Raw genomic sequence first — 12,302 nt, 5'->3', positions numbered from 1 at the left:
GAGTTTATGAGTGGAACAAAAATATGTGAGGACTTTTAGTCTTTGGCCCCTGGACTACCCACCTCTGGTCAAAATAACCCAACTGCTGGGTCAGAACAACCCAACTGCTGGGTTGGTCCCTTTTTAACCCAGTGGTGGGTTATATTTAACCCAGCATTTTTTTTTAGAAGAACTGGACTGTGGTGGAAATTTATTTGGCATTAATCATATTTTAACTTAAACTAGTATGAAATCAAATCCAAGCTGAGCAACACCTGTGAGAAGGTCAAGTTGTTGAGAGTTCAGTGGAAGCACTTTGTTCAGAAGTGAAAGTGAAGTGACATTCAGCCAAGTATGGGGACCCATACTCAGATTTTGTGCTCTGCATTTAACCCATCCGAAATGCACACACACAGAGCAGTGAACACACACACACACACTGTGAGCACACACCCGGAGCAGTGGGCAGCCATTTATGTTCGATGCCTTGCTCAAGGGCACCTAAATCGTGGTTTTGATGGTGGAGAGAGAGCTGTTCATGCACTCCCCCCACCCACAGTTCCGTCCGGCCCGAGACTAGAACTCACAACCCTTCGATTGGAAGTCCAACCCTCTAACCATTAGGCCACGACTTCCCCTTTAGTATCTGCACAATCTGATTGATGAGCTGATGACCGATGATGGGCCACAAACCATCTGTACTAAAATTCATGTCTGCAAGTAGGTACACAGAATTATCCACTCCAAAAGTTTATAATCATGTCTTTTTTTTCCACAACACTATGGTGATTCATTATTTAAATAAGGAGATTTTGAATATAATTTTTGTTTTGTTTATTCCAGGCAATAATCACCCATAAAGGAGATCATTTTTGTACGTGATCAAGCTAATAACAATTTTCTAAATGAGAATAAACTACTGTGAGAGCATTACAGTATATGCATTACATGCCAATTCTTGTATGCCTTTGCTGAGAGAAAAATATAATTTTGTGCTTTTATAAGCCCCTATAACATCCCTTGTAAAACATTTACTATAACATACTGATGCAATATTTGAGATTTAAATATTGCTTGCAAGAAAAAAAAATTATTCAGTTAGTAGTTATAAACTTTTTAAAAAGAAATGAATACCTTTATTCAGCAATGATGCATTAAATTGATCAACACTGACAATAAATACATTTATAATATTACAACAGGTATTAAGTTATGAGAAAAACTAAGCAAACTTAAGCATGACTGATTACCTACAAAGCAACATCTAATGCGGCCAATAGGTCATCTAACATGAATGTGGGTTTCTAAATCAACTGTTCACACATTCACACACTCATTAACAGTCATTTAGCACTAAAACTCCCACAGTCCTCCCCTAATACTCTGAGAAAATAATCAGGTGCTGAACAGATGCATTAAATGAACAATTAATTACTCATAATGCCATTAAAATAGCCATTGTTGATGCATAGAGTCATGTGCATTGTTTTTATTGTACTTTAGTTGTTATTGGTTAGTTGTGATCTTTAGCTTAAGTTAACATAATATTGCACTTTTATATTACTACTATGATGCATACTTATATTTGTTCACAGAAAATTGGTCTGACAAAATAAAAATGATCTTAATGATTTCATGATGGTGTTGTATACACACACACACACACAGGGGTGCACAGGGGTGTTTTTCAGTCTGGTTCTCATGAGAGCACCTGGAGATATGGTTTGCATATAGTGTGACTCATTAAATGAAACTATAAATAAAAGAATTAATAGTAGTGATAATTGGTATTGTTAAACTGTATTTATTTATTTTTATTGCAGGTTGCCTCCATGTATATTCTACACATATACAAGTATAGAAATTATAATTTTTAGTATTTATCATTATTTGTTATGTATGTATATAATTATATGACCATGTCATTGATCAGTAACAGACATATGAGGGATGAATTTCACTTAATGTGTAGTTTATAAACTATATATCTAGAAAATATAAGTTCTGGTCAACTTTTTATTAAGATGCAAAAAGGCTGACGATCTGAGACGGAATTAAGTCTTGAGATCAACACAACCACGCAAGCCATTTCCTCTCTTGTCAAGGGTTTCTCACAGTGACTGATATGTTCAGATATATAATAGCATCAGTGCATCTTTGCATCCTTTTAAACACAACGGTTTTAAAACACGACCATTAGTAGGACTTATACTGATTCTTCTCCTTGCAGGCTAAGTGTGAGGGGGGAAACAACTTTTGAAAAAACTAGTTGAGAGGAAATGATGACTGATTGGCTTAAGCCAAGAGTCACATAGAGGAGTTTAGTACCAGCACACGTCTGTGGGATGTTTGTCAAACAGTGCTGTTGGGTTGTGGTGTGAAGTGAGGTGTGAAAACTGCATGCAGATGAGGATGTATAATTTACATAAAGTCATTCACTCACTATCATTTCATTAAAGACTTCTTTCTACAGAACTCAAAACAAGACCATTTAATGAATATCTGGTTGGGTGAATTCAGTACAATAGCAGTACATTGTGTCTAGGGTTGGAATCACTGATCATAGTGGTATTATAATAGTATAATATAATAGTAGAATTTATATAGATCAGTGGTCGGAACCTAGAATGTTTTTTTATTCAGATTCGGTATTATACAAAATAAATATCTATTATTAACCCTAACTGGAATAAGGTTCCTTACATGTGAATTCTTCCAAATACAGTACAAAATACTTCTTCAATGACACATGCAGTGTAGTTCAATTACAAATGATTCTAATGAGTCAGTTCTTTTTAGTATGTCAAAAATAAATAAATAAACTATCACATGTTCTATGGATTGTATCAGTTTTGTCTTTAGTGCCTTGCTTGACCTAGTTTCCCAGTGTGTGTAAGGGATTATTTTGTTCAGTTCACCTCTTTTAATAAGCCTAATAGTCTTCATTTGGTTTAGTATTTATATTCCCATGTATCTTGAGTTCAGTGTTTTCTGATTACAGAATGAAAGAATCTAAGGTCCCTATTTTAACGATCTAAACGCAAAGTTTAAAGCACTTTTGCTATTTTAATGATGGAAAAATGGTTGGCGCGCCCGGACGCATGGTTTAAATGGGTGTTTTTGGGGCGTAACGTGCAATAAACAGAGTCTCATCTTCCATTCCCTTTAGGAGCCAGTTGCGCTCGTGCCATGACGGATTTGCTATTTCATTGGGGAATTTGGCAAGCGCAAAGATAGAACGCGTCTCTGAGATGAAATGGACTGATATATTTCAAATGTTTATTTCTTTTAATTTAGATTTTTCAAATCCCAAATTCAGTATTTCAGAAAATTAGAATATTGTGAAAAGGTTCAATATTGAAGAAACCTGGTGCCACACTCTAATCAGCTAATTAACTCAAAACACCTGCAAAGTCTTTAAATGGTCTCTCAGTCTAGTTCTGTAGGCTACACAATCATGGGGAAGACTGCTGACTGGACAGTTGTCCAAAAGACGACCATTGACACCTTGCATAAGGAGGGCAAGACACAAAGGATCCTGACCTTGACCCCATAGAAAATCTTTGGGGTATTTTGAAGAGGAAGATGTGATATGCCAGACCCAACAATGCAGAAGAGTCGAAGGCCACTATCAGAGCAACCTGGTCTCTCATAACACCTGAGCAGTGCCACAGACTGATCGACTCCATGCCACGCCGCATTAATGCAATAATTCAGCCAAAACAAGCCCCAACTAAGTATTGAGTGCTGTACATGCTCATACTTTTCATTTTTATACTTTTTAGTTGGCCAATATTTCAAAAAATCCTTTCTTTGTATTGGTCTTAAGTTATATTCTAATTTTCTGAGATACTGAATTTGGGATTTCCCTTAGTTGTCAGTATAATCCTCAAAATTAAAAGAAATTAACATTTGAAATATATCAGTCTGTGTGTAATGAATGAATATAATATACAAGTTTCACTTTACGAATGGAATTAGTGAAATAAATCAACTTTTTGATGATAGTCTAAGTATATGACCAGCACCTGTATGTATGTATATATTAGCCTACAAAAATTCATATGCATTGCAATCCTTTAATTTTTATCATTTGGCATGTTTGTGTGCTGCTGTGCATCCATGTGTTTAATAAGCAGTGTGTATATGCACATTGTGGACCCGCCTGTCCTAACACACCCTTTAAATAACAAAAAAAAACAACATTGCGCCAGACTTTAGACCAGGTTTGAGTTGGTCTATGGCACAGTCTATTTTCAGCTCCTTAGAATTAACACACCTCTTTTTTTAGACCAGCACGACCATGGGCGCACACATGAGCGCAAATGCATTTGATAATTAAATGACGTGGCGCTGGACTGAAACTAGCAAACACACTTGTGCTGCGCCTTGCGCCGCATTGCGCCGGGTGTTTTATAGGGCCCTAAAGTGATGGTAGATGGGCAACTTTTTAAGCAATGTAATGACTGTAATGTTTGGGATATTTTATGTTAAACCAACACACAACTAACAAACTAGACAATTTGTCTTAAGTATTTTTTTTTTAAGAAAAATCAAATGAAACTTTGTATAGTATTGATGTATAAATGTATAGTTAATGCCAGTTATTGGATAGTTTAGTTTTAAGAGTTACACAGCTTTAGGTGGGGTGCAAACTGCCTCTCCTTTCAGAAATGAGAAGATATGGTGTAGAATTTTCTCTCTGTACTCTCAGGGTTTGTTGCTGATTCAAAAGGAGCATTTCTGAATTTCCTTTTCACAATGTCACATCAATTCATTAAGAACTGTTAAAATGATGACAGTTTGAGAATTAGAAATGAGGAAGCAGTTCTTGATTCTATTCTGAAACGCTCAACATGTGGTTTACTGAGAAAACCATCAGACACCCTGCAATATGCAAGTTAAAGTAACTCTCTCTTCTTGAAAGAAAAGAGTGAGTAAAAACCGATTTATGTTTCATCTAAATTAACCAGCAAGAGAAGACTTCATTCTTTGAGGTTGCTTCTAGTTGCAGTGGTATAAATTAGTCCCAATGGGGTGGCATTAGGGCAACCATTTTCAAATGCAATATATCAAACAAAATCTTCATTACAGAGTATTTTGAGTTTCCAGTTTAAACAATGTGTGATTTATGCTTCTGCCATTTGCTACCATACCATTATGATGCTGTTTTGAAATAAGCAGCTGCAGTGTAGTTGACACTGAATTTAGTGTTAACTGTTTAGATATAGTACGTGTAATCAAAGTATTATCGTTAATGACACATAAGATGGAAAACAACATGTGTTGAGGGCACTACTGGTCTCACTTCACAATGTTTGTGTTTTCCTGTGTAAAATAGAAGTATTTTAGTAAGAGTGTCATCAAAAACCTTCAGCAAACAAGAGAGTTTTCAGTCTCATTGTGTTCAGACTCTTTTGCCAAAACAAGATGCTGCGGAGAATCGTCCTGATCACCCTGCTGATATCCTCAGGTAAAATTAGCACAGATCAGTTGTTGGTTATCTTTATCCATCTATTTATCTTAATTTTGTGTGACTAGCTGGAAATGACTGCATAGACTGGTTTGGACTGGCTCAAGTTTATTGATGTGCAATGCTGGTCATGCTAAAACCAGCTTGAATGTACCTAAAGTATACATATCATATTCTCACTTTTTACCTAAACACATGCACTATATTAAATTCCACCATTTCGTTGTATGTGCTACATTTACCATTCAGTTTTTTCTTACAGTTTGTGCCCTTCACTGGGAAATGCACAAAGGAGATTCCATTAGAAATGAATTTGAAGAAAGCTCTGTGAGTCATCCTTAACATTGTTTATTATGATAATTTTTTTTAACTAATTTTTGGATTCCAAGCTTTCCTTGATTGCGTAAACTTTGATTACAAATAACGCAAAAAAAATTAACTTATTAGCTGAATGATTATTTTACACATCAAACTGTTATTGGAAAAATGGAAACTACATGATGTTTACGTGATGGTAGAATTTAGAACTATTTATGTAATTGGCCAAACAATAATATGACTGTCAGCTGATTAATCACTGTTTTATCCATAGATCCCAATCTATAGAGGTCAGATTTTTGTCATATACTGAAATGAAATTTCAAGATTGTTTGCAAGATGAATAAGCTAGACAATGGTTTTCAAACAGCTAGTCATGTCTATTTTTAACTGCTAATTCGATTCTAAATGTCATATAAACTATTGATTCTAAAATACTGCCATATGTTGATATATTAGGGTGAGATAGAAACAGAACAACTCCCTGGAAAGTGCTGGGCTTGCAAGTGGGTGATGAAGAAACTGAAAAAGCAGATCTCCAATGGAGCAACTCCGGTCAGTATCAGTACATTTCTATAAGTTTTAATAAATTAATGTGAGACTAATGACTTAATTTCCTACAGGAAGACATTAAAATTAAGCTGGGGATGATCTGTGATGAGATCGGCTTCCTAAAGTCAATGTGTAGGAATTTAGTGAACCAGTTCACGGACATTCTGATTGAAGAACTTTCAACCACTGATGATGCCAGAACCATCTGTACTAATATTCGTGTTTGCAGGAAATAGGAATGGAGTTAATGAGTTTATAAAAGTTAAAAAATCATATTTGATCGATTAAAGGTATGCATAAGGCTTTTTTGTTTGTTTGTTTGTTTCTGAAAGGCTTTCCCCCCGAGTTATTATTGCTCTAAACCCAGTTTGTAACCCCGGGTATGGAATGTTTCACAGTTCTAATTTAGAAGCACGGTACACTCTTTTTCTGCATTCTGCTTTCAATTTGAAAATAAATGTGTTAAAGAAGCTTTAATGTTGTGTGACATGATACTTTTACATATAGAGTATGATTCAATTAGTGTTTTATTGGTCTGTTTCTTGGTCCATCAGCACCACACATTAATATCTTGTGCCCATTTCAACCTCATAATTTCTGAAATTTCACAAATAATAAGCAATAAAAACAATCTGCAGAAGGAATAAATAGAATAAAATTGGTTTCAATCAAAAGTATAAACACATAAAAACACAATGACAGCAAACAAGCTACAATTACTGTAGACAGTATTTACAGACAAAAGTTTTAAAGTATTTATCCATTTGCCTGACAATTTAGCCTGTCGGTCAGCACACCGATCATTATCAGTTTGTTTAGATGGCTGGTGACACATCCAGAAATGTACATTTTGCACTAATGAGCTTCTCAAACAGCTTTTCATGTGAGATACTGCAAGATGCTGCTACTGTGAGATTATGATGTGACAGTTATATACAATAATAATAATAATAATAATAATAATAATAATAATAATTTAATTTTGATGATTAAAGTTGACAACTAAGGAAAACCCCAAATTCAGTATCTGATAAGATTTGAATATTGTGAAAAGGTTCAATATTGAAGAAACCTGGTGCCACACTCTAATCAGCTAATTAACTCAAAACACCTGCAAAGTCTTTAAATGGTCTCTCAGTCTAGTTCTGTAGGCTACACAATCATGGGGAAGACTGCTGACTTGACAGTTGTCCAAAAGACGACCATTGACACCTTGCACAAGGAGGGCAAGACACAAAAGGTCATTGCAAAAGAGGCTGGCTGTTCACAGAGCTCTGTGTCCAAGCACATTAATAGAGAGGTGAAGGGAAGGAAAGATGTGGTAGAAAAAAAGTGTACAAGCAATAGGGATAACCGCACCCTGGAGAGGATTGTAAAACAAAACCCATTCAAAAATGTGGGGGAGATTCACAAAGAGTGGACTGCAGCTGGAGTCAGTGCTTCAAGAACCACTATAGACAGACGTATTCAAGACATGGGTTTCAGCTTCGCATTCCTTGTGTCAAGCCACTCTTGAACAACAGACAGTGTCAGAAATGTCTCACATCAAAAAGGACTGGACTGCTACTGAGTGGTCCAAAGTTATGTTCCCTGATGAAAGTACATTTTGCATTTCCTTTGGAAGTCAGGGTCCCAGAGTCTGGAGGAAGAGAGGAGAGTCACACAATCCACGTTGCTTGAGGTCCAGTGTAAAGTTTCCAAAGTCAGTGATGGTTTGCGGTGCCATGTCATCTGCTGGTGTTGGTCCACTGTGTTTTCTGAGGTCCAAGGTCAACACAGCCGTATACCAGAAAGTTGCTGACCAACTTTATGGAGATGCAGATTTCATTTCCCGACAGGACTTGGCACCTGCACACAGTGCCAAAGCTTCCAGTACCTGGTTTAAGGACCATGGTATCCCTGTTCTTAATTGGTCAGCAAACTCGCCTGACTTTAACCCCATAGAAAATCTATGGGGTATAATGAAGAGGAAGATGCGATATGCCAGACCCAAGATTGCAGAAGAGCTGAAGGCCACTATCTCATAACACCTGAGCAGTGCCAAAGACATTTGAAATATATCAGTCTGTGTGTAATGAATGAATATAATACACAAGTTTCACTTTTTTTAATGGAATTATTGAAATAAATAAACTTTTTGACGATATTCTAATTATATGACCAGCACCTGTATAATTGGTTACTTGTCAAAAACTGAATGACATCATATTCATACTAGTAATTTCTCCCATTTTTGATCAGATGCTCTGAAAACAATAGCATGTCCGAATTTTCAGTAAACTTAGAGGGAAAGTACCGTCAAATTTCCTTTGAGTTTAAACATCTTGAGTCAAGTTCACTGTTTTGTGGTTTGAACCTACGACCTGTCATGCCGTCATGATTTTAGTAAAGAGTACATGAAGAAGGACTAGGAAAAATGAGTCTTTTAATGGACATAAACCACATTAACCATTCAAATATAACATTAAATCAAGGAGAACAGAACAGGCTCAAACTCAAATAGGGCGGATAATAAGGGGCAGGAACTAAAAACCAGGAACAGGTGATCTAAATGAACGAAGATTAACTGCTGATGAGAACTGAAAATTAGCCAAGTGAGGACAGACGGGAACAAATAAAAACCAACACTTGACATGACCATTCTTTTATCAGCGCAGATTGTTACCAAAAAAAAAAAAAAAAACAGTGGATGGATACAAAAGCAAAATACACAATAAAATAATTAATTATTTATCCGAGCGTACAAGACACTGGCAATTACCTGAATAGAGGAAAATAAATTACCTTGAAGATTGAGATGGGTCAAAGGTCACTGGGCCTCGATGAGGGCGTTAAAGAGACTTTGAAGGCCAACTAAGGTCACAGAAGAGTTTGCAGACAAGTCCAAAGACACCAGAAAGCGGACACAAAACAACTAGAGTTCAACAGAGAAATATTTCTTATTAAAATCCAGCTCCCCGCAGTCATTTCACACAAAATTTTAATTAAATGCAATGCATGTTAGAAGGTAGGAATGGTTGACTATCTCTTTGGATTTGAGATTTTAGTCTTTGCAACTTTACAGATCTTCTTTAAACACTTATAGCTTGTAACACTCCAAAGAGAAAGACATTTTTTAAATAGCATCATATGACCCCTTTAAAATTTAAAACTGTCAAACTTCGTTCATGGAGGGACGGAGCCCTGCAGATTTTTGTTCCAATCCTGCTCCAATACACATACCAGTTTTCAAATAAGCCTGAAGGACTTGATTAGTTGGATCAGGTGTGTTTGATTGGGGTTGAATCTGGACTCTGTGGGGCCCTGACCCATTATGAATTGAGTTTGGCATCCCTGATTTAAGGACTGTTCTTGTTTGCTTGGGAAACCCTGTTGCTGCTGTAGATAAGTGTATTCTGAGATGATTCTTAAACCCCTTCGTTTGAAGTGGGATCCTGAAATGTTTTTAATTTGATATCTGGCCTTCCCCTCCCATCAAAAGAGAAAAAGCTCTCAGCCAATCAGATTCGACGACCATAAAGAACTATTATATCATATTTGTATGTACAAAATTTAAAAAATAATAGTTTGAATCTGAGTGCATAAAAAATTATAAATCAAAGTTTCAAATTGAAGTGTTTCTATATTCCAGTTGATTAGCTCTGTATAAAATCTCCGGAGATCCCTTAAGCCCCTCTAGTGGCAGTTACCATAAAATGCAATTTAATGTATTTTTTTTCCACAAGGGGGCATCAGACCCAATGCATGATATATTTTACAATGTCTTACTTTTTTTTTCTTCTTTTATTTTTGTGAAACAAAATAAACAAATATCAAATTATTATATAATATTTGTATGTCATGAGTGCATAAAAAATGATAAATCAAAGTAGGTAGGATCACAGGTAGGATCTAAACCATCTTAGAGCCTGCCCTTGAATACCTGTATAGTTTTGTAATCTATCTAGGAGTATGTCATGATCTACTGTGTCAAATGCAGCACTAAGATCAAGTAAAACTAGCAATGAGATGCAGACTTGATCTGATGCAAGGAGCAGGTCATTTGTAATTTTAACAAGTGCAGTTTCTTTGCTGTGGTGGGGCTTGAAACCTGACTGAAAATCTTCATACAGAATTTTTTTTTTTTTTTTTTTGCAGGAAGGAGCTCATTTGAGCAGACACAACTTTTTCACAAATTTTAGACATAAATGGAAGATTTGAAATAGGCCTATAATTTGCCAGTTCACTATGATCTAGTTTTGGTTTCTTAATAAGAGGCTTAATAACTGCCATCTTAAATGGTTTTGGGACGTGACCTAAAGATAACGACGAGTTAATTATATTGAGAAGCGGTTCTTCGGCTACAGATAACAACTCTTTCAGTAATTTAGTGGGTACAGGATCTAATAAACATGTTGTTGGTTTAGATACAGTGATACGTTTATTTAGCTCTTCCTGTCCTATAATTGTAAAGCACTGCAGTTTATCTTTGGGTGCGATGGATGAAACTGAAGTGTTAGACGCTTTAGAATCTACATTCGCTATTGTATTTCTAATGTTCTCTATTTTATCAGTGAAGAAATTCATAAAGTCATTACTATTAAACGTTGATGGAATATTTGAATCAGGTGGCGTCTGGTTATTTGTTAGTTTAGCCACTGTGCTAAATAAAAACTTTGGATTGTTTTGGTTATTTTCAATGAGTTTGTGGATATGCTCTGCCCTGGCAGTTTTTAGAGCCTGTCTATAGCTGGACATACTGTTTTTCCACAGAATTCTAACAGCTTCTAATGTATTAGAGAAAATAGTGCCAATGTTGCCAGTCATTTCGCAGTTGAGATATATCAGGCAGGTTATACGCAGCATGCACGATACAAGGAAATGGTCTGTAACATCATCACTTTGAGTTACAATCTCTATATCAGTAAGATCGATTCCATGCGATTTAATTAAATGTAGTGTATGATTAAAACGATGAATGGGCCCGGTGACATTTTGCTTGACTCCAAAAGAGTTTATTAGGTCAGTAAACGCAAGTCCTAATGCATCATTTGTATTATCAACGTGAATATAAAAATCTCCCATGATTAGCACTTTATCAACTGTAACCAGGTCTGAGAGGAAATCTGCAAATTCTTTTAAGAATTCTGTATACGGCCCTGGTGGTCTATACACAGTAGCCAGAGCAAGAGATACATTAGATTTCTTTTGCATGTCTGACAGTGTAACATTAAGCAGAAGTATTTCAAATGAGTTAAACCTGTATCCTGTTTTCTGGGTAACATAGAGAATATCACTATATATTGTTGCAACATGTCCGCTACGACCTGTGTGACGGGGCTAATGCTTATAACAGTAGTTTGGTGGAGTTGAATCATTTAGACCAATATAATCATTTGGTTTTTTACACCATGACAACAACCGGTAGCACTTTATTTTACAGTCCTGTTCCTCATGTACATACTATGTACTTATTATAGTAATTACAATAACTGGTTTTTAGTTTTAATGTAATAACTAGGTACTAACCCTGAACCTACCCCTAAACCTAACCCTAACCCATGTAGTTACCTGTTATTACAAGAACTTTCTTAGATAAATATATGGTAAGTACACTGTATGTAAACACACATGTAAGTACACGTACTGTAAAATAAAGTGCATCCCATCAACCATACATTTAAAGCAACAAGTCTACTGAACCTTTCGTGTCCTCGTCGATACGTGGACAGTGGTCCTGACACATTGATCGTCGCCGGTATCTGCGCAGAAACATCAAGAACATGAGCACCAGGGAAACAGTGAGTGTGCACTTTACCTTTGGCTAACGTAGCATGGACGTGTCGGACGATGGAGTCTCCGATGATCACAGCGTCGCATCCAGTCTCGCGGAGGGGAGCGAAACGGTTCTGGGTGGAGATCCGAAGACCGGAGGGGTAGAAGTCGTCGCCCGGGGCCTGGCTCGCTTCCTCTGCTGTAGATACACCCAGGGTCCATGGTG

At 36.4% G+C, this 12,302-nt stretch overlaps 2 protein-coding genes across 3 annotated transcripts in view; one reads left to right on the top strand and one right to left on the bottom strand.

The window, feature by feature from the left end:
* Positions 1-12,302, bottom strand: part of LOC113060912 (neuronal PAS domain-containing protein 3-like) — a 783,891-nt gene that overhangs the window by 374,504 nt on the left and 397,085 nt on the right. The gene's annotated exons all lie outside the window — the stretch shown is intronic.
* On the top strand, positions 5,304-6,799 carry LOC113060933 (antimicrobial peptide NK-lysin-like). Its single transcript, XM_026230203.1, has 4 exons — positions 5,304-5,452; positions 5,715-5,779; positions 6,230-6,325; positions 6,394-6,799. The coding sequence occupies exons 1-4, from the start codon at positions 5,410-5,412 to the stop codon at positions 6,556-6,558; spliced, it is 369 nt and encodes a 122-aa protein (XP_026085988.1). The 5' UTR covers positions 5,304-5,409; the 3' UTR covers positions 6,559-6,799.

This window comes from Carassius auratus, chromosome 42, assembly GCF_003368295.1.
Source record: "Carassius auratus strain Wakin chromosome 42, ASM336829v1, whole genome shotgun sequence".
NCBI classification, from domain to species: domain Eukaryota; kingdom Metazoa; phylum Chordata; class Actinopteri; order Cypriniformes; family Cyprinidae; genus Carassius; species Carassius auratus.
Note: the sequence above shows the minus strand (reverse complement) of the source record. Positions and strands in the feature narration are given on the sequence as shown.

Excerpts from the sequence above, each read along its gene's own strand:
- LOC113060933 (XM_026230203.1), top strand. The coding sequence starts at position 5,410 with ATGCTGCGGAGAATCGTCCTGATCACCCTGCTGATATCCTCAG. Across the intron at positions 5,453-5,714 it reads CACCCTGCTGATATCCTCAG|TTTGTGCCCTTCACTGGGAA; the intron begins GTAAAATTAGCA and ends TTTTTCTTACAG. Across the intron at positions 5,780-6,229 it reads ATGAATTTGAAGAAAGCTCT|GGTGAGATAGAAACAGAACA; the intron begins GTGAGTCATCCT and ends TTGATATATTAG.